General features: G+C 47.0%; 1 protein-coding gene across 1 annotated transcript in view; it reads right to left on the reverse strand.

Moving 5' to 3' along the window:
- KMT5A (lysine methyltransferase 5A) overlaps nucleotides 1–27,706 on the reverse strand; it is a 79,062-nt gene that overhangs the window by 39,709 nt on the left and 11,647 nt on the right. Inside the window, exons 3-4 of the mRNA XM_086942916.1 lie at nucleotides 16,056–16,212; nucleotides 10,382–10,586 (exon numbers count right to left, since the gene is read on the reverse strand). Of these exons, the coding sequence (XP_086799042.1) occupies nucleotides 10,382–10,586; nucleotides 16,056–16,212 (362 nt within the window). The remainder of the gene's footprint in view (nucleotides 1–10,381; nucleotides 10,587–16,055; nucleotides 16,213–27,706) is intronic.

Raw genomic sequence — 27,706 nt, forward strand, 5'->3', positions numbered from 1 at the left:
GTGTATGGATGGCTGGGTGGAAGGATGGATAGATTGATGGATAGAAGGGTGGTGAATGTAGGGATGAATGAAAGGGTGGATGGATAGGAGGAAAAAAAGAGGATGGTTGGGGTGAAAGATGGAAGAGCAAAAGGACGGATGGAGGGATGAGTGAAAAGGTGAATGGATATGAGGGAAAAGAAGGATGGGGGTGAAAGATGGAAGAGCAAAAGGATGGAGGGATAAGTGAAAGGGTGGATAGAGGGGGTGAAAGTGGATGGATGAGCTAAAGGATGGATGGATGGATGAGTGGAAGGAAGGAAGGAGGGATGAATTAATTTAAAATGATAGATCTAGAGCTGGAAGGATAGGTTTGGACCGGGGCATTGTGAACCCCTCTCTTTAGCAGCTACAGTGGGGGTTGAGCTTTTGATGGGCCTCATCTGTCTGCAGCTCAGCAGTCAAAGGCCCATAATTAATGTGTAACGGAGAGTGAGTGGATGAATGGATGGATGGATGGATGGATGGATGGATGGATGGATGATGAGTGACTAACTGGCTTACTAGATGGAGGAATGAGTGAAAGGATGGATGAGTGATGGGGATGGTGGATGGATGTGTTGATGAAGGAAAGGGTGAAAAGATAGATGGTTGCAGGGTGTATTGATGGATGAGTGAAAGGGTAAATTGATGGATGAGTGGAAGAATCGATGAGTGAAAGGGTACATTGATGAATGAACGGAAGGATGGGTCGATTGCGGAGATGGATGGATATGGTTGGGGATGGATGAGTAGGTTTGAATATAGATGGGCGGATGGATGGATGGATGGATGGACAAACAGAATGGGGAAAGTCTGATGAAAGAATGAATGTATACCAATGTAAAGGTGAAAAGCTAGATATCAGTAGGTGAATGAAAAGATGAATGGGTAGATATAAAGAAATCACTAGTATTAGAAACTTTCTATAATCTGAGCCTGACATAACCAGAGAGGCTATTATCCGAGCTCTCTATAATGAGAATGCTGCCATTATTTGACGGTGCGCTACATGGCACCAAAGGGACAAGTGGATTTAGTTACAGGACAAGTTGATTTATAAAGCAACCTGTCCCATGGACAAGTAGATATTTTATTAAATTCCACACCCCTGGTTGAGGCATTCTGGTCCGATGTCGTAGAGTGATTTGTGTGCGTGGGTTAGCAGTCGGAAAGTGATCCTCTTATTGACGGGTAGCCAGTGGAGGTCTTTCAGGTGACCAGAGATGTGTTCGTTGCGTGGGATGTCTAATATGATCCTGGCTGAGGCGTTTTGGATTCGTTGAAGTTTCTTCTGGAGTTTAGCGGTAGTACCTGCGTAGAGGGTGCTTCCGTAGTCCAGTCGGCTCGTGACCAGAGCATGGGTGACTGTTTTCCTTGTTTCAGTGGGGATCCAGCGAAATGTTTTTTTGAGCATGCGAAGAATGTTGAAGCAGGATGAGGATACGGCGCTGACTTGTCTGTTCATTGAGAGTGAAGAATCCAGGATGACGCCTAGGTTCCGTGCGTGGTCTGTCGGGATGGGTGCTTTTCCAAGGGCTTCCGGCCACCAAGAGTCGTCCCATGCAGAGGGGGATGTACCTAAGATGAGGACTTCTGTTTTGTCTGAGTTCAGTTTCAGACGGCTTTGTTTCATCCATTCGGCAACTTCTTTCATTCCTTCGTGTAGGTTAGTTTTGGCGGTGCTGGGGTCATTGGTGAGAGAAAGGATTAGTTGAGTGTCATCCGCGTAAGAGATGATGTTGAGGTTGTGTTAGCGGGCGATGGCCGCGAGGGGGCTCATGTATACATTGAAGAGGGTGGGGCTGAGTGAAGATCCTTGAGGCACGCCGCAGATGACTTCAGAGGCCTCTGACTTGAATGGTGGAAGGCGGACTCTCTGGGTTCTTCCGGTGAGGAACGAGGTGATCCATTCCAGTGCTTTTCCTTGGATTCCGATGTTTGAGGTGCTGTAGAAGGGTGCTATGGCAGACTGTGTCGAAGGCTGCGGAGAGGTCGAGGAGGATGAGGGCGACTGTGTCTCCATTGTCCAGTAGAGTTCGAATGTCGTCTGTTGCTGCGATGAGGGCGGTCTCAGTGCTGTGTTTTGCTCGGAAGCCAGATTGTGAGGAGTCGAGGGATTTGTTGGCTTCGAGGAAAGCGGCGAGCTGGTTGTTGACAGCTTTCTCGATGACTTTGGCCGGGAACGGAAGGAGCGAAATGGGGCGGTAATTTTTGAGTTCGGTGGGGTCCGCTGTGGGTTTTTTCAGAAGGGCGGTGAGTTCAGCGTGTTTCCAGTCTTCCGGGAAGGTGGCGGAGTTGAAGGAGCAGTTGAGGACGTCTCGGAGGTGCGGTGCTATGACGGAGTCTGCTTTGTTGAAGATGTGGTGAGGACATGGGTCTGTGGGGGATCCTGAGTGGATGGAATTCATCTGGCGGATTGTGTCCTCAGTGGAGATTGGGTTCCAGTCGTTAAGGGTGTTCACGGGGGGAGAATGTTCAGCAAATGGTAGGGTGGGTTGGTCTCCGGGTTGGTTGATGAAGTACTCTATGATGTTTCCAGCCCGTCTTCGGATTGAACATGACGGGAAGACTTGGTTTTTAGATAATCCTGAGGTTGCCGCGGACTGGCTGGATCGGATTGAGGGCTCGGACTCTGGGGGTCAGGCTCGGACCGATAGTGAAGAACAGCGACTCGTCGCTGTGACTGCATCGCATTAACATTACTGGTAGCGTAGTGGAACTGGTTGGGTTGTTCTTTATTCCCCCCCCCGGACTATTTTTGCTTGGGCGAACGGCCTGTTGCCAGATCCTCCTCCGTTTTCTATTTTTAGATACCTGTAGTTAGTTGGGGGTGACAGGCACACTGCGAGTTGGGGTTGTGCGTTTGCTACATGCAGGGGTGCAGGGAGGGGGTTTGGGGAATGGAACTGGGGTTTTTTGATAGTGTAGTGGTTTATTTTGTGAGACCAGAGTTATCTATGGGTGCCTATGGATATTCTGTTCTTTTTCGGAGATAGGAATGACCTCCGCTAGGTTGGGTTTGGGGTTTTCAGTCCTTAGCTGGAACGTGAATGGTGTGGGTGATAAGATCAAGCGCACTATGGTGAGTCAGCTGATATGAAGGTACTCGCCCGATGTGGCGCTGCTACAGGAAACTCATCTCATGGGTAAACGTTGTATGGCGCTTCACAGAGGAGGCAACAAACTAGTGGCTCATGCCGGCTTTACTTCCGGCTCTAGAGGAGTGGGGATTTTGGTGAAAAACTCATTTCCCCTCACTATCCAGTCGACGTGGTCTGACAACAGAGGTCGATATGTTGGAATATCGGGGTTATGGGAGAGTAGGACTGTCACGTTTCGGTCTATGTCCCTCCGGCGTTACAGGTGAATACTTTGCGTGATTTGGGCAGGGTGTTTCTGACTTCACCCATCGGGACAATGGTGCTGGGCGGGGACTTTAATGCTGTACTGGATGGTGAACTAGACAGGCACCCCTCCCGTGTGCTATTGCCTTCCCGTAGATGGCTGGCGGATTTTACCTCTGCGTCGGGTTTGGTGGATGGATGGAGCCTTCGGCACCCTAGTGATGTGAGCTATACACACACCTCTGCGGCGCACCACTCACTTTCAAGGATAGACTATGTTTTATTACCAGCGTCTCAGGCGGCCTTTATTCAGGAGGGGACTCATTTGGCGCGGGCGTGTCTGATCATTCACCGATATGGCTTTGATTGCGGATGGGACAGGGTGATGTGGGTAGGGTGGCACAGATTAATGCATGGCGTCTGAAAGACCCTGCTGTCAGGAAGGAACTTGTACGTGTCGCGAATCATTATTTTCAGGAGAATGAAGGGCGGGTTACAGCGAAGTGTTCCCTGTGGGAAGCGTATAAAACTGTTGCAAGGGAGAGGTTCTCTCCCTAGTATCTGGGCAGAAGAGCAGGGCAGAAATAGATAGGGTGGAGGCGGAGCTTTTGGTCTTGGAAGCTGCTGTCTCCTCGGGGAGTGACCCTGGGGCGGGGCACCGCCTCGGATTGCTCCAGAACGAGTACAGGAACCTGACGTGACAGAGCAAAGGCGCAACATGCTACCACGCCGAGTAGAATATATGAACATGGCGACAAGGCCGGGAAGTTGATAACATGGCTGGAAAAGGGGGATTGGGGATCTCGGTTAGTGCCGGAATTGCGTATCCCAGGTGCAGAGGTTTCGTCGAACCCTCAGTTAATTGTAGATGATGTGCCCGTAATTTTGAGGAGGTTTATACCTAGGCAGGGGACTTTACGGAGGGAGAAAATGCCGACATGATTCGGGACATTCCGATGCCGGTTCTGTCTGCCGAATACAGGGAATTTCTGGACTATGCCCTCACGAATGATGAGGTGGCGATGACCATCAGGGGGGGGGGGTTCATTCCGGCAAGGCTTCGGGCCCAAACGGTCTCCCATTTGAACTGTTTAATCTTCATGCCAACCGTTTGGCCCCGCACCTGAAACATATGTATCTTGAGAGTAGAGACCGTGGCGAGTCGCCTTATGATCAACGCATCGCCAATATTGTGCTCATTTATAAGGATGGTAAGCCGCGTCTGGAGTGTTCATCGTACCGCCCGATCTCCCGGTTAAATGTAGAGCCTTAAGTGTTAGCCAAACTGCTTGCCGCCCGACTAGAGGAGGTCATCACGACACTGGTGCATCCGGACCAGTCCGGTTTTATGCCATGTCGGAACACCGCCCTTAATCTCAGACGGCTCCACGGAGTGGTGGCAGGTGCATCTCGCATCCATGAACCGGCGGTGTTGTTCCTGGATGCCACTATGGCCTTTGATCGAGTCCTGCGGTCCTGGAGAAGTTGGGGTTTGGCCCCGATTTTATTGGTTGGGTTCGCCTCTACTCAGCCCCTTTGTCTCGTGTGGTCGTCAATCATAGATCCCACGACTTTTCACTCGGGAGGGGCACTCGTCAGGGTTGCCCTTTCACCACTCTTGTTCGCCCTTGCACTGGAGCCGCTCGCGGCCTGGGTGCGATGGGACCGTTCGATTAGAGGACTGCGTTGGACATCAGAGGGGGAGTATAAGATCTCGCTGTATGCGGACGACATCCTGTTGTATTTGACCTCCCCTCACAGTTCCCTGGTAGTTTTTATGGACATCCTCGCTATTTTCGGGAGGCATTCCGGCTTCGCTATTAATTGGGCGAAGTCGTCCTCTTTGTGTTAAGTGGTGAACCACCCAGAGTGCCAGTGAACAGCCTGGTGAAGCTGGAATTGGTCAGTTTTCGTTATCTGGGGATCCAGATATCGAAGGACCCCAAGGTACGTATTAGCCTGAATCTATTACCCCCATTGGCCAGACTGCAAGGTGATGTCGCAAGGTGGAAAGTATTACCGATCTCCTTGTTGGGCCGCGCGGTCCTCTTCAAGATGTTGGCCCTCCTGCGCTTTTTGTACGCTCTACAGAATTCCTTTGATCCGGTGCCTCAGTCATATTTTAAAGAGATTGAATCTTTGCAGCGGGGCCTGCTGCGGGAGGGAAGGCCGCGTATCGCATTGTCAAAATTGATGTTGCCCTGGTATGACAGGGGTATTGGTCTGCCTAATATCAGGAAATACTATTGGGCGTCCCAGTTGGCTCCTATCAATCATGCAATTTATGGCTCGCCGGTAGACCCGGGCTTTGCGATGGACCGTGGCCAAGTGCCCGGGGGTGAGAAGACCAGAGTGTTGTATGCGAGGTGCGGTCGTTTCCCTTTGGTGGGTCCTCCATCGACGGCGACGAGGGTATGGCATGAGGTCAACAGGGCCCTCAAATGGGCGGGCGAATAACACTAGCTACGCCTTTGTGGAGCTGTTGGGTACTCTGTGGAAAACGAAAGGGTTTGACCGTTTGGATTTGATTAGAATTACTCGGGTGCATGATGTGTGGGGTAAGGATAGGGTGTTGACGTTTGAGGAGTTGCAGGCCAAGTACCAGCTGCATGATACTGAACGGTTTAGATACCTTCAAGTCAGTCATGCTCTACATGCTGAAATCCCCAGTGGAGACACCTCCGGTAGCCTCCCCGTTGGAAGACAGACTGTTGGATGGTTATCTGCCCACCAAAGCAATATCGTTAACCTATACAAAACTCATTAACCATACTGAGGATCCCCTGGTGCAGCTCAGGGAACAGTGGGTGGTGGATGGCTTAGTCCTGGATGAGGAAGATTGGAGGGAGGCGGTGTCATCCCCTAGAGTAGTGGCGGTTCCAATGAGACTTTTTTTGGTCAGCTCAGGATTCTGCAGCGTTCCTACACCATGGGTCCTCGATTGTTGAGAATGGGGTTGGTCGTATCTGGGGATTGTCGGCGAGGGTGTGGAATGCTTGGAACGTTCCTTCATATCCTGTGGGAGTGTGAAAAGGTCCGCGATTTTTGGACGAGGATACATCTGAAGATGAGTGAAGTATGGGGTGTGCGGAGCGAGCTGGAGACCTCTTGAGTCATGGCAAACTCTGGGTCAATCTAGCTTGTGCGATAGCTAAACGCAATATTGCACAACTCTGGGGTGCTGCTCGGGTTGGGAAGTGGATGGATTGTGGACCTCGACTGGTGTATGTTCCGAAAGAGGTCTGTGTATGTGTCGAGGGGGGCGACCCCGCAAGTGGGGTAAGATCTGGGGAGTTTGGAACGCTTACCGGGGTAACATCTGTACACCACCTGATGTAGATCCCGCCAGTGTGGAACCAGAAGACGTCTAAGCCTTGATGTCACCAGCGAAAGCAAACCTGTATGCTCACTACACATCATTTACCACCCACCTGGGGACAATCTCACCTTCTCCCAACAACTCATGGACACAATTTCAACCAACTCAGGACGGCAAAACACTCAAATTTTCCTTGGCGACTACAATCTCCATTGGAATGATCGCAGTGACACAGTGGTAAATAGCCTCAAAAACTTCAACGCTCTTGATCTCACCCAAATATGCAATAGTCCGACCCATGACAAAGGCTCTATCCTCGACCTTATCTCCAAAGAGGACTCTATTCAACTTGAGTCAATCCAACCCTGTGACTGGTCGGATCATATCGTCACATTCTTCATCAATGAAAAAGTTAAATTTAACCCAGTTCAATCCTCCAAGCCCAAAGTTTGGAATAGAGACCTGAAGAAACTCAACTCAAACTCATTACCCCCTAACAGCTGCAATCTCCTACTTCCTCCTACCGGCGCTACGGATGTTGAATTCTTGACTAACCACTATCTCAATGCTATGACCTCAATAATCAATGAGGCTGCACCCATGCAACTGAAAAGAGTCTCCACCAAGATCTCCAACCCATGGTACGACGGGGAGTCTCAATGAAGATAGACGGGCCATGCGAATGGCGGAGCGCACCTGGAGATCAGCTCCCTCTGCACTGCACCTAAAAACTCTGAAGAAAAAGAGAAACGCCTACTTCAGGAAAATAAAACGCTCAAAACTGATTTCTTCAGCCTCCAGCTCGACCAAACTAAAAACCGTCCGAGAAAACTGTTTGAGCTAATCAGAACACAATCCAAGGAACAACGCCAATCACTCAGCACTATGGGCGATACACCTTCCTGTGAAGACTGCTCTGCTTTCTTTAACCAAAAAACTGACAACATAAGGAGCGATCTCCTCAATGACGCAAGCCTCTACTCCAAACCCCACCACATAGCATCCACTGAACCAAAGAACAATGCTACATGGTCATCCTTTGGCACCTACTCTGAAGAAGAAATTGGCAGACTGCTCAGCACCCTGAAACCATCCAATCACCTCACTGACCCCCTTCCTGCTAACGCTGTAAAAGACTTTACCCCTTTGCTCCTCCCACAGGACCAAAATTATTAACAGCTCACTTCAACAAGGAACCATCCCTAACTCCCTCAAAGTTGGACAAGTCACACCTTTACTAAAGAAACCAACAGCAGACCCCACTGATCTAAACAATTACCGTCCTATTACCAATATTCCCACTCTCGCCAAACTGTTGGAAAAATGCGTACAACTACAACTGACTAAACACATAGATCAGTTTGATCTCCTCAACCCTCATCAATCAGGCTTCCGAGCAGGACACAGTACAGAAACTGCTATGACTCACATAATTGACGACGCACTTCAAATGCTAGACCAAAACGACACCTGCCTCCTCATCCTTCTTGATCTCTCTTCAGCATTCGACACCGTTAAACATGAGAATTTACTCGAACTACTAAACACAAGAATGGGTTTATCTGGAACTGTTCTCAAGTGGTTCACTTCCTTTCTACACAACAGGTCGCAGAAATTCAAGAGCAACAACCTGTTGTCCTCGCCAATACCTGTAATGCTGGGCGTCCGCCAAGGATCCTCCCTATCCCCAACTCTGTTCAACCTAGTTATGGAACCTCTCACCACCTTGCTACAGGCATCCAATGTACACTTTCACATGTACGCCGATGACACCCAACTTTATCTCAAATGACAATCCCCCAAAAACATTTTGCTCCTAAACTCAACGATCAGAAGCACCCAATCCTGGCTGGCCGATAACCCTCTCAAACTCAAAGCTCTGAAAACAGAGTTCCTTCTGATCTCACCTCCAGAGAAGATCTCCACCACTCAAATTTGGCTTAAACACCTAACAGCACTCAATGTCCAACCCACCATCGTGGACTCAGCTAAATCTTTAGGCAGAACCCTCGACACCAATCTCAACATGCAGCAACATATCAGCAAGGCAACTAAGGGAGCGAACTTCCAAATCAATACCCTGAGGAAACTTAAACCTTTCCTCCCAGCCAAAGACTTCCAAACGGCAGTACAAGCACTAGTCATCCCTCGAATTGAATATGGCAGCGTCGCCCTCTGCGGACTCCCCCTAACTACTACTGCACCCCTAAGCTTCTCTAAACGCTGCAGCGAGACTCATCACTGGGTCAAAAAAGCACTCTCATATTTCTCCTGACTTGAAATCCCTGAACTGACTGCCTTTTGAAGCCAGAATACATCTGAAAATCGCCTGCATGACACACAAGGCGGTACACCTGAACTCTCCCGGCTACCTCACTCAGAAGCTGACAATCTCTGGCGGCGCTAGAAACACTAAAGGCACAAACAAGCTTTTGCTGAAACCTCGTAGATTCCGGAAGGAAAAAACCTATAAACGCTCCTTCTCAGGAATGGCACCCAGGATCTGGAACTCACTCCCTCCCGAAACTAGGCTCATTTCTTCCACTACACTCTTTAAGAAAGAAGTAAAAGCTATCCTCATGGCAAAATACACCTGAACTATTACTTCGGACTCTTTAAAGACTCTGCAATGATCTGTACTACCTGTTTGACCCAGTTGTTTATTTGTATTACCTGTATTATTGACTTACATGATTCTGATTTATCTGTTTGACTATGCTTCCTCATGTACCCCTTCTGTGTAAAGCGCTCTGATATCTGCAAAGATCTTGTCCGCGCTATATAAAACTTTCAAAATAAAAATAAAAATAAATACATTTGAAAGACGCACGCAAAGCCCTGCTGTGAGGAAGAAAGAAAAAAACGCACAAGTGTGTGGTGAGCTTGGGGCGATTTCTGAAGCCCCTTACTAAAAGTCGAGCAAGCAGTGCATGCGCTACTCTAGCTCGACCTAAAACGGTGTGCAGAGAGAGAAAAGGACTTCAGGGAGACTTTCTGGACACAACCAATAGATGGCGCAATAAAGTACCCAGATGCAAAAAAAAAAAAAAAGGACATGTTGCTATGACCATCTTTGGCCCACATGATGCATGTGGCTCCTCTGTATCTCCATGATTAAGTCCACAGAGTATGTACCATGGCTCCCTGTATCAAGGGCATTTCTGATGCTTTCTTCTATGTGTAGATCAATAAAACCCAAGAAGTGGAACCTGTTCCCTCTCAAAGATGGTAGGCAAGATCACATGTGCATCTATTTTACTCTCCTCCATTGCATTCTTAGCATGAACGTAGCCACATGATGGGCATCCTGCTATGCACTACACAGGACACCAACCACTTCATTCATAGGCAACATTCATAACTCACACCCTTCCAACAAGAGCACAATAAATTATTTCAAACTGCACACGTTTATGACCTAGATTTATCTTGGGTCTTGTGTTTAATAGTGTATTATGGCAATAGCATAACAGCACCACCACTCCGGTCATCGTTCACACACCCAAATTACTTTTCGCCACCCAGCACAACCCTTTTCCAAACAAGTACTTCCTACTCTCCATTCAGTAATGCACTTGTGCCGCATTAGAGGAATGAAGCAAAACCTAAATGCAACTATAATACTACTTAAACTAGTTAAAAAATAACAGATAACAGATAAATGACCTATTTCAAAGCCAGAGCACAATTCACTTACTTCCTCCTTGCTGTTGATGCAGGTTTTGCTTTGATGGAAGTGGCGGGTATTGCACTTATTTTAACCGCTGGCGGCAACGCAACATCCACTTGTTTTTCTGTGGAAGTTCCTTTTTGGCCATTGTGCATGGGCTCCAAGGAATTACATCCTTCTTTATCTATGGATTTCATTGCAAGTTCAGCTGCATTACAAGCATTTCTTTTTTCTGTGGGGAAAAGGTGCAAAAAAAAATTAAAAATTTGAAAGGTCTGGATATACTAATTGTAATCCTACACCTTAAGACTATGCCATACAACACAAAGGAAATTATGAAACTGTGCCCTTTCATTGAGATCAGTTTTTCTTTTCCACAATGCAGATTTAACAAGGAGTTGGACACTTAGAAAGGCACATACCAAGGCTCTATCCCATCAGAAGCCGCATAACGTCACTGAAGCACAGAGAAAAAAGGCAACAAACGAGTTTTCCTCCGTGGATCCATCGTTCTTTATCTCGAAATTCTACGTTTCAGCCCTGCACAGTATACAATATTATTGCATAAGCAAGCACCTTAGTAAAGGAGACCATGTATATTTTGACACCTCCCTTAAAGCGTACAATAAGCCCCTGGGTAACTTTTTCCTAAAAGAAAAATTCCAGGCTTACTGGTCTATCCAAAAAAAATAAAAAATCACCGGTGAGGTGGGGGTTGGGTGGAGTAAAGTTGCTTAACCAGTGAAAGCATGTAGATTCCAACCAAGCAAAATGCTCATGTTGCCTGTCAGGAGCCAAATGGGAACCACAATTGTAGGTAAACAAGAAACATCTATAAAAACCAAGTCCTTCAGCTCCACACCATTTTGGCCAGTCTCCTCCCCGAACATTCCCAAACGCGGTTTTTTTTTCATCTTTTTCAAACAGCCAAAAGATGTAAAAAGGTATTTTGGCACATGCGTCAACTTTGCTTCTGTTCACAACTTCCATGTATACATAAAGTACAGAGGTTTTATTTACTCCTGCAGAGAACCCACCCAGCATTTTCAGCGTTAAGCGTGGAGGAATATTTGTGCAAGGCAACTTTGAAGATGCCCAACACCCCCTAAAAACATCTGAATAGCAATTAACTGCAAACCACAGTTATGTATAATGTACATGCCTTACCAAGCAGTGCATAGTACTCAAAAGAGTAAGTCCAGGCTGGATGACCCAAGTTATTTTAAGTCACTCAACCATCTGCAAATACAAACAACCCCCACTGCTGCAGCACTTGTACTGAACACTGGTATGCAAGAGTATTTGCCAACAGAACCGGTTTTTCAGGTTATTTTGCGCTACATTTTGGTATTTAAATTGTGCATTAGTTAAACATAGACATCCGGCCTTTTTTATCAGAGTCCACAAAGTCAGAAACACATTCCACGTTGACTCTACTAGTTTGCAAATGTGATACAACCGACACCCTGGTAGAAGATTTGGAAAGCTGCTTTACTGAGAGAAATACTACCACCAAATAGCCGCTTAACATGGTAGATCTTCCCCCTAACCCACCCCACACCGCTACCCAAAAGATTACACCGTCCACATCAAATATTGCGCCTCATTCCAATACAAATCCTCTGGCATCACAACACTGTGACCAGTCCTTAGTGTGTTTTAAGAAAAGGGAATAAATAAATAATTATTTTTTAACCAATGTACAATTTCAATCTTTATTTCGATCATAAAAGATGTACACAGAATAAAATAATCATAAAAATGCATGTAAAAACCCAGTAAAAGCAGTATATGTATATACTTAATGCAATACAAATCTAGAAAATGGGTAAGCCCATAAAAAGGGAAGAAGAGATGTTCACAGTGTTGTGGTGCCCTTGATTATTCGAGCGCGTGCCAGCCTCATTGCAGTCAGGAATTCTGCCATAGCAAACACTGTTGTCGGAGATAGATCCGACTTTAGTACTCTATAGGCCGGAGCATATGTTCTGAAACCCAAGTTTTTTAGGTGAGGGACCAGCCAATGTCTCCTAATTCTGGTATAGGCTACACAGAACAGGACCACATGTAAGTCATTCTCCAGTTTATAAGCACATGCCGGGCACGCCCCGTCTCCGATCCACCTGCCCAAGCCTTTGTGAAGGACCTTAGAGGGAGACACCCATGCCTCCATTGCAAAAAGATCTTCCTTGTAAGCACCGGTGTCATGCCATCCAGGACGCATTCATGGCTGTACGAGTCTTTGATTTTAATGAAGAGATCTTTGATTTTAATGAAGAGATCTGTTAAGGACCCCTCCCGGGTGGTATCCAGTGTTTTTTGAAGCATGTGATTGTAGAACAGAGTAGACCGTGCTTTTCTGGACATCCTCTTGCACGCACTTTCGGGATCGGGCCATAAGTCGGGCACTCCAGGAGTCTCGCACATTCTCCTTATATACTTTAGCCAAGGAATTTTGGTGGCATTAGGTAACCTGAGAAATTCCTGCAGCTCTGATCTGTAGATGACAAGATCCTGGCTGCTCCAGAGGCGGCGCCAGTAGATCAGAGGTTTGAGGCCCAGTTCTTCCGTAATAGGTCTCAAAGCTAGGTCTAGTCTCAATGGGAGAAGTGGAGTACTTGGAGAGAGGGCAACCAGCTGTCTAATGAATTTGTTTTCTATGCTTTGGATGGTGTGTCAAGGTGTGGCCCCACAGCTCACCTCCATAGATAATTCCCCCCCCGAGCCTGGGCTTTATAAATCTGAATGGCAGGTGCCAGCAGGCGGAGTGGGGATTTACTAGCGATTCTCGTGATGCCTCCCGTCCTCTGCAATAGTTTCATGCTAGCTTTTGTTATGTCGGCCGACCATGTTAAATATTGGTTTAGGGTTATCCCAAGGTATTCTATTGTATATACCCTTTCCAAACATACTGTGCCCAGGTGGGGGTTTGGGCGATTATTGGCCTTTGGGTTGAGAATCATAAATTTAGTCTTAGCAGTATTGATTTCAAGCCCCCTTTCGTTGCAAAATCCTAGAAAGCCGTCCAGCACCCGTTGTAGCCCCATTGGTGATTTGGATAGCAGCAGGGTGTCATCCGCAAACATGATTGCGGGCACCCTGCTGCTGTTCAAATTTTGGTGCATCGATGTTACTAATCCTCCTTAGGAGTTCTATCACCCCGTTCACGAAGAGGCAAAACAGGGTCAGGGCTAGCACACAACCCTGCCTCACCCCTCTGCGAACGGGGAACCTGTCAGCTTGCCACCTTTCCCGCACCCAATTCGTGCATAATTATCTTTGTGGAGTCTGATTAGGATTTCGAGGATGTCTCCCGGGACGCCCAACTCTGCCATTACCTCCCACAGTTTTGCCCCCCGGAACCAGATCGAAAGCGGCGCATAGGTCCACAAAGACCGCGTACAAAATGCCGCCCTCAATCAGTGCTGTCTTCCAGTAGATGATATTTTGTCGGAATAGTTGATCGACTGTGGAAACTCCTCTTCTAAATCCTGCTTGGAGTGGACTGAGGATGTCTGTCTCGTCCAACCAGGTCTGTAGCCTATTGAGTATTAACCTGCCAAATAACTTCTGTGATACGTCAATTAGACTTATTGGGCGATAGTTGGCTGGAAGCAGGGGAGATCCCCTTTTGAATATCGGGACCACCTCCGTCCCCAGCCAAGTATCAGGTAGTTCCATCCCCTCAAGGACTGCAATGAATATCAACAGGAGGTAGGGGGCCCAGATACCTGGGTCCTGTTTAAATAAATATCCCGGCACCCCATCCAGCCCCGGGGCCTTACCAGAGGATAAACCTGAGATCGCTGCCCTTACCTCTTTTTCAGTAAAGGGCTCTGGAGCCGGATTACTTTGCAGGATTTGGGGTGGGGATTCCAAGGATTCAGCCTCAGGGGCGTATAAGGACTGGTAGTGGTTTTGCCACACACTCGGGGCAATGTTTGGTTCAATTGCCGATGGAAGGTTTTCGGAACCGTGGCTGACTACACGCCAAAATGTTCGGGAGTCCCTGGTTGCTAGTGACTCAGAGAGCTTCTCCTAGTGTTGGAGATCCCATACCACCTTGGCGTTTGCCACGAGTGTCTTATACGCCCGCCTTCTGGCACGAATCTCCTCCCGTGTTCCCCCTGCTTTGATTGTAAGCACAAGGTCACGTTTGGCGTTTCGGCATGTGGTGTTAAACCAGGTATCTTTGTGTATTCCCCTGGTCCTGGAGGGTCCACTGCTAAACAGATCCACCTCTAGAGTTTTAATTAAGTGTTCGTGTATACTCCGGAGCAGGTCTCTGTTTTCCTGGGTACCCTATGGCCCCCACGAGGCAAATGCCTCTTCCAGAATCGGTGTTATCCTGGCATAGAGGATCGCTATCTTGTCGTCCCTGGTGGACAGATTCTCCCATCTTATTCTCTTTCTATTATTTTCTAGGAGATGTCCAGCCTTGACCCTTTGTTCGTCCTGTACCCTGTCCTCGGTACGTGGGATAACATATTCCAGTTCCAGGGCGTTATGGTCGCTGTCTTCTCTGTCTATCACTCTAAAGTCTATAACCAGTTTCCAGGCAGATAGCTGTACAAGGAGGTAGTCTAGTCTTTATTCTCTCCCTGTTTTGTTATATGTACATTTTCTCGGGATGTCAGATTTGACGCGGCCATTACAAGCCCTGAGGCCATGGGTGAGGGTAAATGTATTTATCTGCACGGCTAGTGGTGTCTATGCTCTCGGCGGGTGGGCCTCTGAGGGAGGAACCTGCCAACTTGAATCCTCCTCTAGGGAGGGTCCATCTAGTAGGCCCGGTAATGGCTCGAAATGTGAATTAAAATCCCCCCCACCCCCACCACGTAGGGCGTGCCCCCAGGAATGGCATCCAGGAAGGACGACAGTTCTTCTATGGTCTTTGAAACACTAGATATAGGGAGTGGTCTGGAATAGACATTTATTATGAGTAATTTAAGCGATCTGGGCCATTCTAAAAGGACGACCAGTTTGTCTTCTGAATCCACAACTTAGCGTGTGGCTAGACAACCCAAGTGGGATGCCACCCAGATAGCGAGTCCTCCCGATGGATGACCCCTCCCTCCCCATTTTGCCGGTATCGCAAATATCTCAAAGCCCCGAAAAGTGTGCTCGTCCCTTGCCCAGGTCTCTTGAAACAGGCATACACTTTTAGAATCAATTAGGGCAGCCCACGATTGGGAGTCTATTTTTTAACCACTTTGTTGAGAACTCACCGGAACTTGCCAGGGTGTGCAGTGTGCTCTAAATTAACAAATTACCGATTTACTGTACTCTTCAATGTCAATATGTAGTTTAGTAAACTAATAAGTTATGAAACTAGATTTTCATTTGAAGTAAAACGTTTCAATGCTTGCAGACTGACAAGCATCTGCTAGAGAATGATGAAGTCGCATCAGCTCCTTCTGCAGGTAGAAGCTCAAAGGCCCACAGGCATTTAATTAACTAACATCTTTACAGCAACAAAACTAAAATGCTAGTGCACGACTCCCAAAAAAATCCTAATTCCCAAAAGTTCAAGGAAGTACATCATAAAGGAATACTGCAAAATGATCCGAGTGGCAGGAGAATTCTAAATGTGTAGTTACACTACTCTCGTTTGATGTTCACTGTAGATGTGCTTTTCTTCCTACAAAATGACAATACAACTATACTTATAAACTAAGGAGCCATGGCGGTAACAACTCACCTTCTGCTTTTCTGTGAGCTTCAATTATCGCTTTCCCTGCACATTTCACTTCATATGGATTGGCAGAGTTCTCTTCTTGAAGTGGAGGGCGTACATTGGGAGATTTAGTAGGACTCATGTAGGTGTAGATCTTGGATTGCCCAATAAATACAATGTCCTGGTGCAGAAGGAAACAACAACAAAAGTTTAGGAGGCAAATTAACAATACGGAAGTAAAGTGTGAACCAACACCTCTTATTAGATCTAGCAAAGAGACAACTTTACTGGTCTCACCAGCTACAGGTTTTCGGGGAGGGGAAATCATGTTACTAAAAACGTAATACACTGATCTGTTAAAGTGTCATTTTTAAATGCCTAGCAAAGCATACAACATAGGGCAATGGGTCAGCCCACTTTATAAGCTGGAAGCCCTTCGCATGTTCATGTGTGGATAGACACTTGAAAATTAGTGCACTGCCTTGTCAGAGCTGCTGGTCGATATAAAAAAAAAAAATGTATATTACCTACTGGCGGTCGCCAGTAGGTAGTTATAGTTAGGATTTTGAAAAAAATCCTATTTGGAATAACTTTGGCGCCGGTTGACGAATCTGCCTGAAAATATCCTCAGTTTTGCCTCGCGGAGCTCCGGTCCTTCCTTGAAAGTTTGGGGAGGATTAGTCAAGCGGGGGCCGAGATAAAAGGGGGGGTCCCAAAACGTGTTTTCCCCATGTTAATTTCCATAGGGCGGTCGAACTCACTTTGAGCACGAACGGCTGAATGGATTTCCACCAAACTTGGCAAAATTGTAGGGACTGGTAGCCTGATGTGCCTTTGCTATGTCTCATGATATGTGCGCCAGTGGTTTTTGAGTAAATTTAGGTTAAAAAAAAAAATACATCTATGGCAGGTCCCCGGTACGCGCACCGGGGAGCGCACCGGGCGCGCTATGCAACTTGCGCACGGAAAGCCGATTGGCTCTCGGGTGTCTGTACACATTCGAAACAGTCCGGAGCGGCAGCCATCTGGTGTCTCGGTAAGATCGAGACACAAGAGGAGGCAAAAACAAAGGGGGAAATGACCATAAGGGGGCAGATAGACTCCCCCCGATCCCCTAGTTTTTATGTGGGTGCCATAAAAGGGCCCCGCAGGGCAAAAAAATTTTTTTTTTTCGATTTTCGCTGGGGGAGCGCCCGGTACGCGCACCGGGGAGCGTACCATGTTAAAAACCCAGTGAAACAGTAAAATAATAATTTAAAGTACTTAGAGGTAGTGATGCATTGCTGGAGTGTGTCACAAAAGTGATGCAACTCCAGCAATGCATCCTTTCAAATGGGGCCAGCCCCATGTGCAAGATTTTGACGCAATGGTGATCTAAAAGTGACGCAGTGAAATCTCATAGATTTCACTGCGTCACTTCTACGACCCTTTCTTGCGTCAATAAGCCCCCTTTGCATACATTACACCTGGCGCAGGTATAATGTGAGAGGGCTTGCGTCAGTCTTTTCTTACCCTTCCACACCACTGTTCTTTTACTACATTTTCTTCACTTATCCACATTCCCCATGTTCACTCTACTTCTCCTCACTCTCGTTCCCCACACTCACCTTCTTTCAGTCCCCCTAATTCACTTCCCTTCCCCTCTCGTCCCTTTCTTTGCTTTCTCACTCATTTTCATTTCCTCTCCTCGCTCACTGCACTCCACTTCAGTTACTCATTTTGAATTTGATAAGAATATAGCTCTTTTTGAGAACTGGAGGTAGTACTAAAAAGAACTGTTATTTTTCTTCTTTTTTTATGTTTTTTTCAGAACAAAAACAAAAACAGGGAATGCAAAACTGCTCAACAGGAGCAAAAAACAAGCACTGGCGTTGCCAATAGGTCTCGCAGTAGGAAAGTTGGAGCTATTGGTTTTGTAAATGACAAAGCCCTTTATGTTTTTAAAATGAAAACAAAAATAAAAGGCATTGTTATTTGCAATTGTAATAGCTCCAACTTTCCTACTGCGAGACCTATTGGCAACGCCAGTGCTTGTTCTGAGATAGTTGCAGTCAGGAGCTTGCCTGAGCTGGTCGATTTGTTGAAACTTCAATAAAGCGACTGCTACAGACTACAAATCTCATCATTTATTGGAGAAAAACAACGTTTCAGTGTGCAAATATATTAAACATATGAAGATATGTGGAATTTGTGCAAATTCTTAGTCGTACACAAACACTATGGCTTAGGTTTAGACAGACGCGTGCAAGACATGCAGCTTTATACAAAATCGATGAAGAATGTCAAAGTATTCAGACATTGAGTGCGTTGGTTCCCGGAGGAAAATGTTAAACTAATTAAAGAGAACTGGCTCCCTGATTAGGTTTATATTAAAACGCTTTCTGGTCCGAGGAAAAATGTGACCGTAGGGTATTGTAGCAGGCAATGCACTCCGACCCTAAAAACCCATCAGGAATAGGATTCATGAAAATAATAGAACTGCACACCTTTAAGAGTCCGCGGGAAGGCACTAATGGAAGCTTTGACAAGTTGGGTATTTTCTTATCTTGCTCTCAATAAACTAACCCTTCCGGCTGTCAGGGTGCAGGTTATAGCTGCTCTGCTCATTGGCAAACTACTGCTGTAAGGAAAATCACAATCTAGTTCATGGAATAAACGGAAAAAAAACCTAGTGAAAAAAACACCCCGCTAACTGCTTCTCTTTACGCAAAACATTTTTTGACAGATGTTTGCACGTCTCCTTGTGCATCTGGATTCTGTCAATTAAGGAACGAGGGATACATTTGTTCAAACTGGATTAAGAACTCTGTTCTTCTGGCTGCACGGAGGACAGTTCAGCAACAGGCCACACAGACATAAATAGAGATACATTCCGCCTTAAAATAAGTGCTGATTGAGGCAGTTTACCGTGTGGGCTTATTCACCAGTAACAACTAGATTTTAAAACCCAAAAGACAGTAAAAGGGCTCATTTAATTTAAGTGAAGTTCTAATAACTGCTCTTTATGTCACTCCTGTTTTTTTAACGGATTTTTACTATAAACAGGGGGCGTAGCAGGTTTACTACACATTTCATGTACAGCAGCCTGCCCAGCAATGTCTAATGTGGGCATAACAGAATGCGATATTTGCACTGCTACGGCATCGCATGTGAATTAAAAAAATGGGGCAAGGAGCGTGGCTTGGCTGGAGCCATTCAACATTGGACGGCAGGGGGTTGTACAGTGCCTGTGTTTACTCGGTGGAAGGGCCTCTTCGGGGCGCTCCCTTTCCCCGATAAAAGCCAACATAGTATGCACTTGGTTGTGTGGAAAAGCTGAAGGTGCTGGGGTTAATAAGAATTTGCACCGGAGGGTGCAGCCTGTGTGGGCTTGCAGAGGACTGACCCCCAGTGTCGGTCTCTGTGCCTGGCTGGGAGGAGTCACCCCGTGGGTTCTGGTTCCAACCCCGGGCAGCTCGTCGCCGTAGCTGGTCATTACACTGTACGTTAAACTTTGGAGCCTTAAAACGTATTTTTGTTGAAGGTGATATGGCTCGTTATCCTGTAGCAGTCAGGCCGGTATTTAAAATGTCTGTTTTTCCCCTCTAAAGGGCCGCTTGTAGAGACGGGTGTTTACTTTCTGCGGGCAGCTGCACGCTTTGAATTGCATGCGCTGTTTGTTGCTTTGTTGTTTTTCGGCAGCATCCATGCCTGCACATCCTGTTTTCTTTTAACCACACTGGTCGTCTCCAGCAGCCCTCGAGGCTGTTTGGAGTCCAACAGAGTCCAGGCAGGTTTTAAATGATGCCAGAACTCCAGTCCAGCCCTGGTTCCAGACAGCAGCTGCTGCGGGCCGCAATGAAGCGCCTGTGCAGGAAGCTCATGGTAGGGGTCCCCCTCTCTCACGGGGTGTAGGGCACCTTGATACCGAGGCCACTCCTTCTGGGCTATCCTTTCTGGTTTGATACTGCCGCATAGTCAACAAGCAACACCAAATGCTCACGTTGCTAGATGTCAGTGGCCATTTTCAAAATCTGGGTTATAATCTACAATTAAAGAAAACAACAAAACCACTCCGATTCAGCATTCTGTGAAATTTGGAGCACAAAGTATGCTGCATTAAAAAAAATAAACGGCAAGGCTGTGTTTGCGGGGAGAGAGAGGGGAGGTGCTGGTGTGGGAGGGGGGGGAGGTGCTGGTGTGGGAGGAGTGCTGCTAGGGCAAGGCTGTGTTTCGGGAGAGAGAGGGGAGGTGCTGGTGTGGGAGGGGGGAGGTGCTGGTGTGGGAGGAGTGCTGCTAGGGCAAGGCTGTGTTTCGGGAGAGAGAGGGGAGGTGCTGGTGTGGGAGGGGGGAGTTAATGGTGTGGGAGGAGTGCTGCTAGGGGAGGAGAAGCCTGATGCCGGATGGGGGCGGGAGAGCCTGGGAATGCAAGAGGCTGGGCTTGCATGCAGATGTCCGTGAGGTGTGGGAGGAGTGCCTGATGCCGGATGGGGGCGGGAGAGCCTGGGAATGAGAGAGGCTGGGCTTGGCGATGCGCGTGCATGTACACGCGAACTGCAAGAAAACCGCGGGGCTGAAAGCCCTTGGTTTGACTTGTGTTTTGCCGACATGAATTCTCGGTCCGCTCAATGCGCTTGCGCGCATCGATCGGTCGAGAGACCTAAAAAGGGGACAAATTAGGGCTGGGGAAGGCAGCGGTGTTCTTGCCTCTTGCGTGCAATGAGCTTGATGCTCTGCTCACCATAGCAAAGCAGTTCATCGCATTGCTTGCACTTAATAGTAATGTCACTAAAAACAGGTTGAATGTTCGGAATCATCTCCAATTCCGCTGCACGTCCTCTCCCTGATGTTGTGGCTCCTCCTGTAGATGTAGAGGCACCATCCCTTGGGGGGATTACGTGCCTTGGGAAAGCAGTTTGGCAGATTTTGCCTTCTACTTTGGGAGCATTCACCTTTTTTAATCCTTCAGGTATTAAAAAATTTTTCCAAATAAAATGCTCCTTGATCTTGGGCTGAGGAGGCTCTTCCTCAGAATGAAGCCATCCGAGTCCTCACTACTGCTGGATGGTCTAGCTGCCATTCTTTCCACAAAATGGTAGGACAGAAAAAAAAACAGGTCTTGCTGTCTCCAAAGTGAAAGAAGAAATTAAGGAAATGGGTGGGGTTTTCATTAGTTGTAAAAAAAACTGATAACCAATGAAAAGTGTTATTTTAAGGTCACATGACCAGGGCTTTTATCATCACACATGACATCACTGACGACACCATCCTTGTGACAGACCTCCTTTCACTGTAAAGTAACCCATGAAACACATATTGAAAAATAGAAATTAAAATTTTCAAAAAAAAGGGATACCCATACTAGTTACAACCACCAATTCTATAATTCCACCATCTATATACACATCCACTCATTCACCAACAGTTCTATATAGTCACTCATACATATACTCAATCATATGTAGTGATTCACCTACACATCCTGTTACACACCGACAGTCATCCAAAAGTTACTCTCACACATGCAAGTAAACTATTGAACATCCATTTATTTGCATATACAGCTATACACACACTACCACCTTACTTCTAAGGAAACTTACACATACTTACTCTCTTAAACAATCACTTATAGAAACACATAATTATTTAAACAGGAACTCTTTCAATATCTCACTCACATATACTCACGTATATACATCAATACTCACATAAACGAGATTAAAACATATGTAGTTACTGATAAAGACACTAGTGAGACAGTCATTCACTCACTAACACACACACATATACACACTCATCCACCCATACAGTCCTGCACATATGCAGTCTTCAAAAACACATACAAAGAGAGAGTTAGTCATTCATGCATCTATGTGATAAGTAATACCTCCACCAAACCATACAAACACTCATACTAAAAAACATCTAATAACCCATATACCTACACATGTACCTACTCACCAACCCATGCAGCCACTTATACACAAAGTGAAAAAATGCATGCTAGGCTGGGGCAACCGGACCTGGATTTGCTTTATTAGTTTCGAGGAGTGAGAGTCAGAGGTAGAGGCTGTCCCCGCATGGATACCTGGAGAGTCCGGAGGAATCCTTATGAACTAATGCAAGGTATAGGTGTGGGGGGGGGGGGGGGGGTAACAGACACCATAAGAAGAGGCAATAAGAGACAAAACACAGCTCCACCCCCCCGAAACAGTACACAGTCAGGCCCCAGGGAAAATATCCAGCCGGACAGACCTGGTTGGAACCAGTGCATAGAGGTGGACGTTAAATTCCAGCCCCCTGTCCAACAGAATCCACAGGTAGAGAGCCCTAAGCCCCGGGCAGCGAAAAAACCTTCAAACGAGGGGGGGGGGTGGGTGCCTTTGAGGGGCAGTTCGGCAGAATGAAGGGCCTAGAGGGAACCATGAAGGAGAGCGCCAGAGACTGAGGAAGGCCACACAGAGACCAGAGAGTCTCCCTTCTGTGGTTTCTCCTCCCACAGATGATAGCACAGGTGGGCCTACGTCAGGTTGCAGGCCTTGGAGTGAAGTGGTGTGAGAGCAACGCTGCATCCGATAGGAGAGACGGTGAACCCATCACTCGCAAAGGCTAGAGACAAGGAGCAAAAAACATTGTGGCAAGGGAAAATGGATCGCTACACAAATGCCGTTGGTCTGACGTCAGGGGCATAAGAGGAAACACCGCCCCGGCCAGAAAATGCAACCATCCTGCCGGCAATACAATTGTCCAGAAGGCCTTGGCGGGGAGGATAGTTGAGGTCTGCTCCGAAGTAACCCTCTTACAAAAAGCTCTGCAAAACATGTCTGAGAAAGTCACAAAGGCAGAACATCATATATCAGAGAGGGAAGACACATCCTATACCCTGCGCAAAGAAGTCACCAGTCTCGCTGCCTCTCTGAAGGAGGTGGCTTGGAAAGTGGATAATAGTGAAAAAAAGCCATGCAGGAACAACCTATGCTTTATAGGATATATGGAGGGAACAGATGCAGGGCTCTTACTCACCCAGTGGCTCAAGGACTCCCTCCCGACAGCTCAGTTTTCCCCATGCTTTGGAGTCATAGGCCAAGCCAGACAATTAAGATGCATGCAGGGACACCCTTGCAACGGAGACGATGCTCCGGTGAGGCAATCCACTCTAAGGATACAGAGGAGGACAGACGATGGACAGGGGGGGGGGGGGCGGGGGGGGGGGACAACTCAGGGTCCAAGTACGCACCACTTCTGACCCATCAGAACAGGAACATTCAGCAGATGCAGATAGTGACCACCCATTACTCCAAAAGATTGCTTACTTAGAGGAACCAAATCCAGATACTGCTGTCCAAGAACTCTCCCAACAGGTGTATGAAGGAGGCGAAGAAGGCTGAGAAATGCAGGCTTGTCAGAGGACAGTAAGATGGCACTAAGTGCCCCTGACATGCACAAGTAACACCTAGTGGGTGTCTAGTTCTATGGGGAACTCACTCTCTGTTGGGGGGAGAATCTCCAAAGGGGGGGTGGGGAGGATACAGACCTCCAAGGCTTAACCTACGCCACTGTTGTCATGTTGACTGTATGCATGGTTAGTGAGAGAAATGTGAGGATGGGGGGGGGTGGGGGAGGGGGTGTTGGAGACTTAAGTTATAGAGTTAGACAAAAGGAGGGTTACTTATCATTAAGGGATAGACAAAGAGGTTGTTGAATTGAAGGCAACAAGGAGTGCAAACAACGCTAGATACACATGGCACGGCGCCATAATGGAGTGAGGTCTCAGGTACAAGGAGAGGAGATATTCTCGTTATTGACATGGAACGTCAACAGACTTGGAAATAAAATTAAGATAGGGATGGTGGCCAACTATTTCAGGAGATTGAAACCGGATATAATCCTCCTTCAGGATAACTTCCCTCATTCACTGTGACCAGTCCGGATTTATGCCAAAAAGGGCAATGAGATTCAACCTTCGCCGGCTGGCCAACTGGCTGGACACGGTACAAAACATACCTGACCCGCATGTGTTCTTTTCCTTGGATACAGAGAAGGCATTCCACGAGGTTCACTGGCCATTCGAGAGACAAGCACTATTGAAATTCTGGTTTGGTCCCGACTTCTTAGCCTGGATAGACACATGTGCGGGTAAATGGAGCAATGTTGGCAGAGTTCCCAGTGTGCAGGGAAACACCAGGCAGGGATGTCCTCTGTCTCCATTATTATTTGCTCTAGTATTGAAACCACTGGCATGCCCGGTACGAAACCACCCAGCCATAACAGTCTTTAGTGATGATCTGGGACTTCTTAGGGAATGAGCGGATCTCACTCTACGCTGATGACATCCTTCATGTCACCCACCCTGAAGGGACCCTTCCCATTATATTGCAGGTCAGAGAAATAAGACATGCTGGGTACCAGATAAATTGGGACAAATCTAGTCTTTATCCGGTGGAAGGGTGCCTAGTTACACAGGGTCTTTTAAGCAACTCCACGTGAATAGAGAGGGGTTTTGATACTTGGGTTTTTATATAACCGCCAACATAACGGAAATGCTCATCCACAATATAAAGAGAGTGCCGATAGATTTTAATAAGGATGTAGAAAGGTGGAGAAGACTTCTCTTGGCACTACTAGGTAGAGCCTATATGTACAAAATGGTCACTCTTCCCAAGTTATTCTATATCCCCCAAAATACAAAGACAATAGACGGGGAGAAGCACACACTCCTGTGGAAAGGGGGACATCCACGAGTAGCACTTCAGACACTTCAACTTAGTCAATACAATGGGGATACAGCACTCCCAGATATACGATCATTTTATTGATCAACACACCTATTGGTCATCAATGAATGGGGATACATAGCGGGTGACCATCCAACATACGCCCTTGAGAGGCTCCAGTTTCAAACCCCAACACATCTACACTACATAAATAGGGGCATAGGAGTGCAGCAATTGCTGCCGGCAACTCAGAGGACCATAGACACTTGGAAAGAGACGGAACTTCAAATGAAGTGGGACAAGAGATGCACAAATGAGACCCCTCGCTGTGGGAGGGGGTACGCTTGCCAGAATTGGTTAAGCTGCAGGACTTTTGGACCCTGGAATGTGGTGGGGATATCCAGACTTGGGGACCTGTTAGAGGGAGGCTCCCTGATCTCATTCAACAGGAGTACAAGCTGAATAACATCCAACGATATAAATACTTTCAATTACAGCACACCTGGAGGGCAGAGCAACTAGACACAGAAGCTATCCCAGAATCCGGACCCCTAGAGAGAAGGCTACTTCAGAGAGAAATACCAGGCAAAGCCATCTCATGGACATACAAAACCTTGATAAATAACATACCAGAAAATCTGGGAGCATACTACGGGCGAACTAGAAGAAAGACTTGGAAGCGACACGGATGCATCCAAGAGAAGCGGCCATTAAAGTAAGGTTGCGAATGACAATTCAAGATCCTTCAAATGGGTCTACTTTGACTGGGCACACCTACATAAAATCGGGAGAGCCAAGTCACCGGAGTGTATCCGCCGTAAAGAGAGAACGGGACCTACATATACGCACTATGGGATTGCCACCACATACAATCCTATTGGACTCAAATAATAGAGTAATTGGGCATTTGAAGTAGAGACAAAGTTACCCATTGATGCCAAACACATCCTGTTAGGTATTCCCTCCGAGGTGGATCTTCCCATGCACAAACTCCTGTTGTGTAATCTAGGGCCGATAGTGGCCAAGAGAGACCATGCCAGAAACTGGGGAGCCCCGACCCTCCCTACAGTGACGGAGTGGAGAAAGGGAATTTACCTATACATGGGTGCAGAGAGTGTGGCATACAAAGCAAGAGGATACTCGAAGAAGTCTTCCAAGGTTTGTGACCCCTGGTTGACCTACTATGGGTCTGAAATAAAGAGTAAGGAAGAACCAAGACTAAGGGACTCAGGAGTGATGAGAGGCGAAATACACCCCCCAACCCAATGTATACCATATGATTGTACTTATTACCAGACATTATTTAGTGATGGCTATGCCACAAATTAATGTACCACTGCCGATTGGATTCAAAGTTGTCATGTTTTACAATGCTTTTAGTCTTCAGAGCAAAAGATGTACTTGCACCCTGTTTTTCAGAAAACTATACCAATTAAAACTTATTAAAAAAATAATGTTTTCCAATGAGCCTTTGTGATAATTTCGCCACAGTCCACAGAAAGTGTACCCTAGCCTCGAGCTGGAGTTACCCCCTCTATATTAAGAATGAACTGTAGTCCTAGTTCTTGTTTGCTTGGTCCTCATCTTTTTCGTACCCTAGCATCAACGTATTACCTGCCCCTACATAGTGGTTTAAATTTCACTAGTTGGAACATGTGCCCTTTTTGCAGGTAGGCAGTTCCTTTGTCTATTTCGCAAAGGTGTGTTAACTTCTGACCTTATTTCATAAGGCAGGAAATATATAGAAATAGAAAACAGTTGTATTGCGGTAGGAAACAAAACACAATATAGAGGTTAGATTATGGCCACAAAAGTCAAATATTTAAAGCACAATACACTCTGGATACACAGTTGCTTAAGTTAGTTGAATTACTTTTCAATTGATAATGTAGTATAGATGTGTGAGAGGTGGTCCTTTGTAACTCAATTACCCCGAGGAGTAGAGAGGAGTATTACTATTTTGCTGTTTTTGGTAGATGAGTGTTTAGTTGTACTACTATTCAGAAATGTCTTATTACTTACCGGTAATCTTCATTACCCCGATTAGGGTCCTCCCCGTCCCAGTCCTAACAACGTGAGGCAGTGCTGCCTCCACCCAGCCAATCACAACGCCAGTATTCAAAAGTTACATAAGCCCCTCCCGCCTACCGCCATGCCTGTTATCAACAAGACTCCGACACAAACACAGCGGGAGGGCGGGAGGGTACAGGACTGGGACGGGGAGGACCCTAATCGGGGTAATGAAGATTACCGGTAAGTAATAAGACATTACCCCCTCATGGGTCCTCCCCGTCCCAGTCCTAACAACGTGAGGAACTCACAAGCAGAGAACCAACAAAACACGCAGGACACCAGGGATCCATGCAGAGTACAAATCAGTAAAGATCAATGAACAGCAAAGTCCAAGACGCCAACAGAAAAACAGCCAGCAGAGGCATGCAAAACAACAAGCCAAGAAGGGAGCACAAATACGAGACGGGACAGCGGGTGGCCGCCCAACAAATTCCCGGTAGAAAACTCCTGCCGCCCCAGCCCAGGAAGCAGGCACAGAACGTGTCTAACGACCCAGCACCAGAGACGGAGGAGGCAGACCCAAAGGACTGAAAAGGCAGGCAGACCGCCAAACGCACCCACTGACCAACCTCAGAACCGGAAAACCATATCCCCCAAGCCACACCTCCACAGGAGACAAACAGGGCAGGAGAAAATGGAAAAACACCAGGGAACAAAGGTGGGAAAAACCGGAGAGTCCAGCGAACCACCAAGGAAGGGGGAACAAGGGACCCCCGCAGCAGGTAAAACAGGAGAAACACCTCCAGCTGCCAAAGGAAACAGGAAGAACCCCCAGGCAGAAAGACCGGAACAAGCCACAAAACAACCCAATCCGGCAGGAACTCCCAACAGGGAAAAGAAACGAGCAGAGCACCCAAAGCACCCAACCGACGAGCAGAGGTGATGGCCAGCAAAAAATCCACAGTA

This window comes from Lissotriton vulgaris, chromosome 11 (genome assembly GCF_964263255.1).
Source record: "Lissotriton vulgaris chromosome 11, aLisVul1.2, whole genome shotgun sequence".
Taxonomy (NCBI): domain Eukaryota; kingdom Metazoa; phylum Chordata; class Amphibia; order Caudata; family Salamandridae; genus Lissotriton; species Lissotriton vulgaris.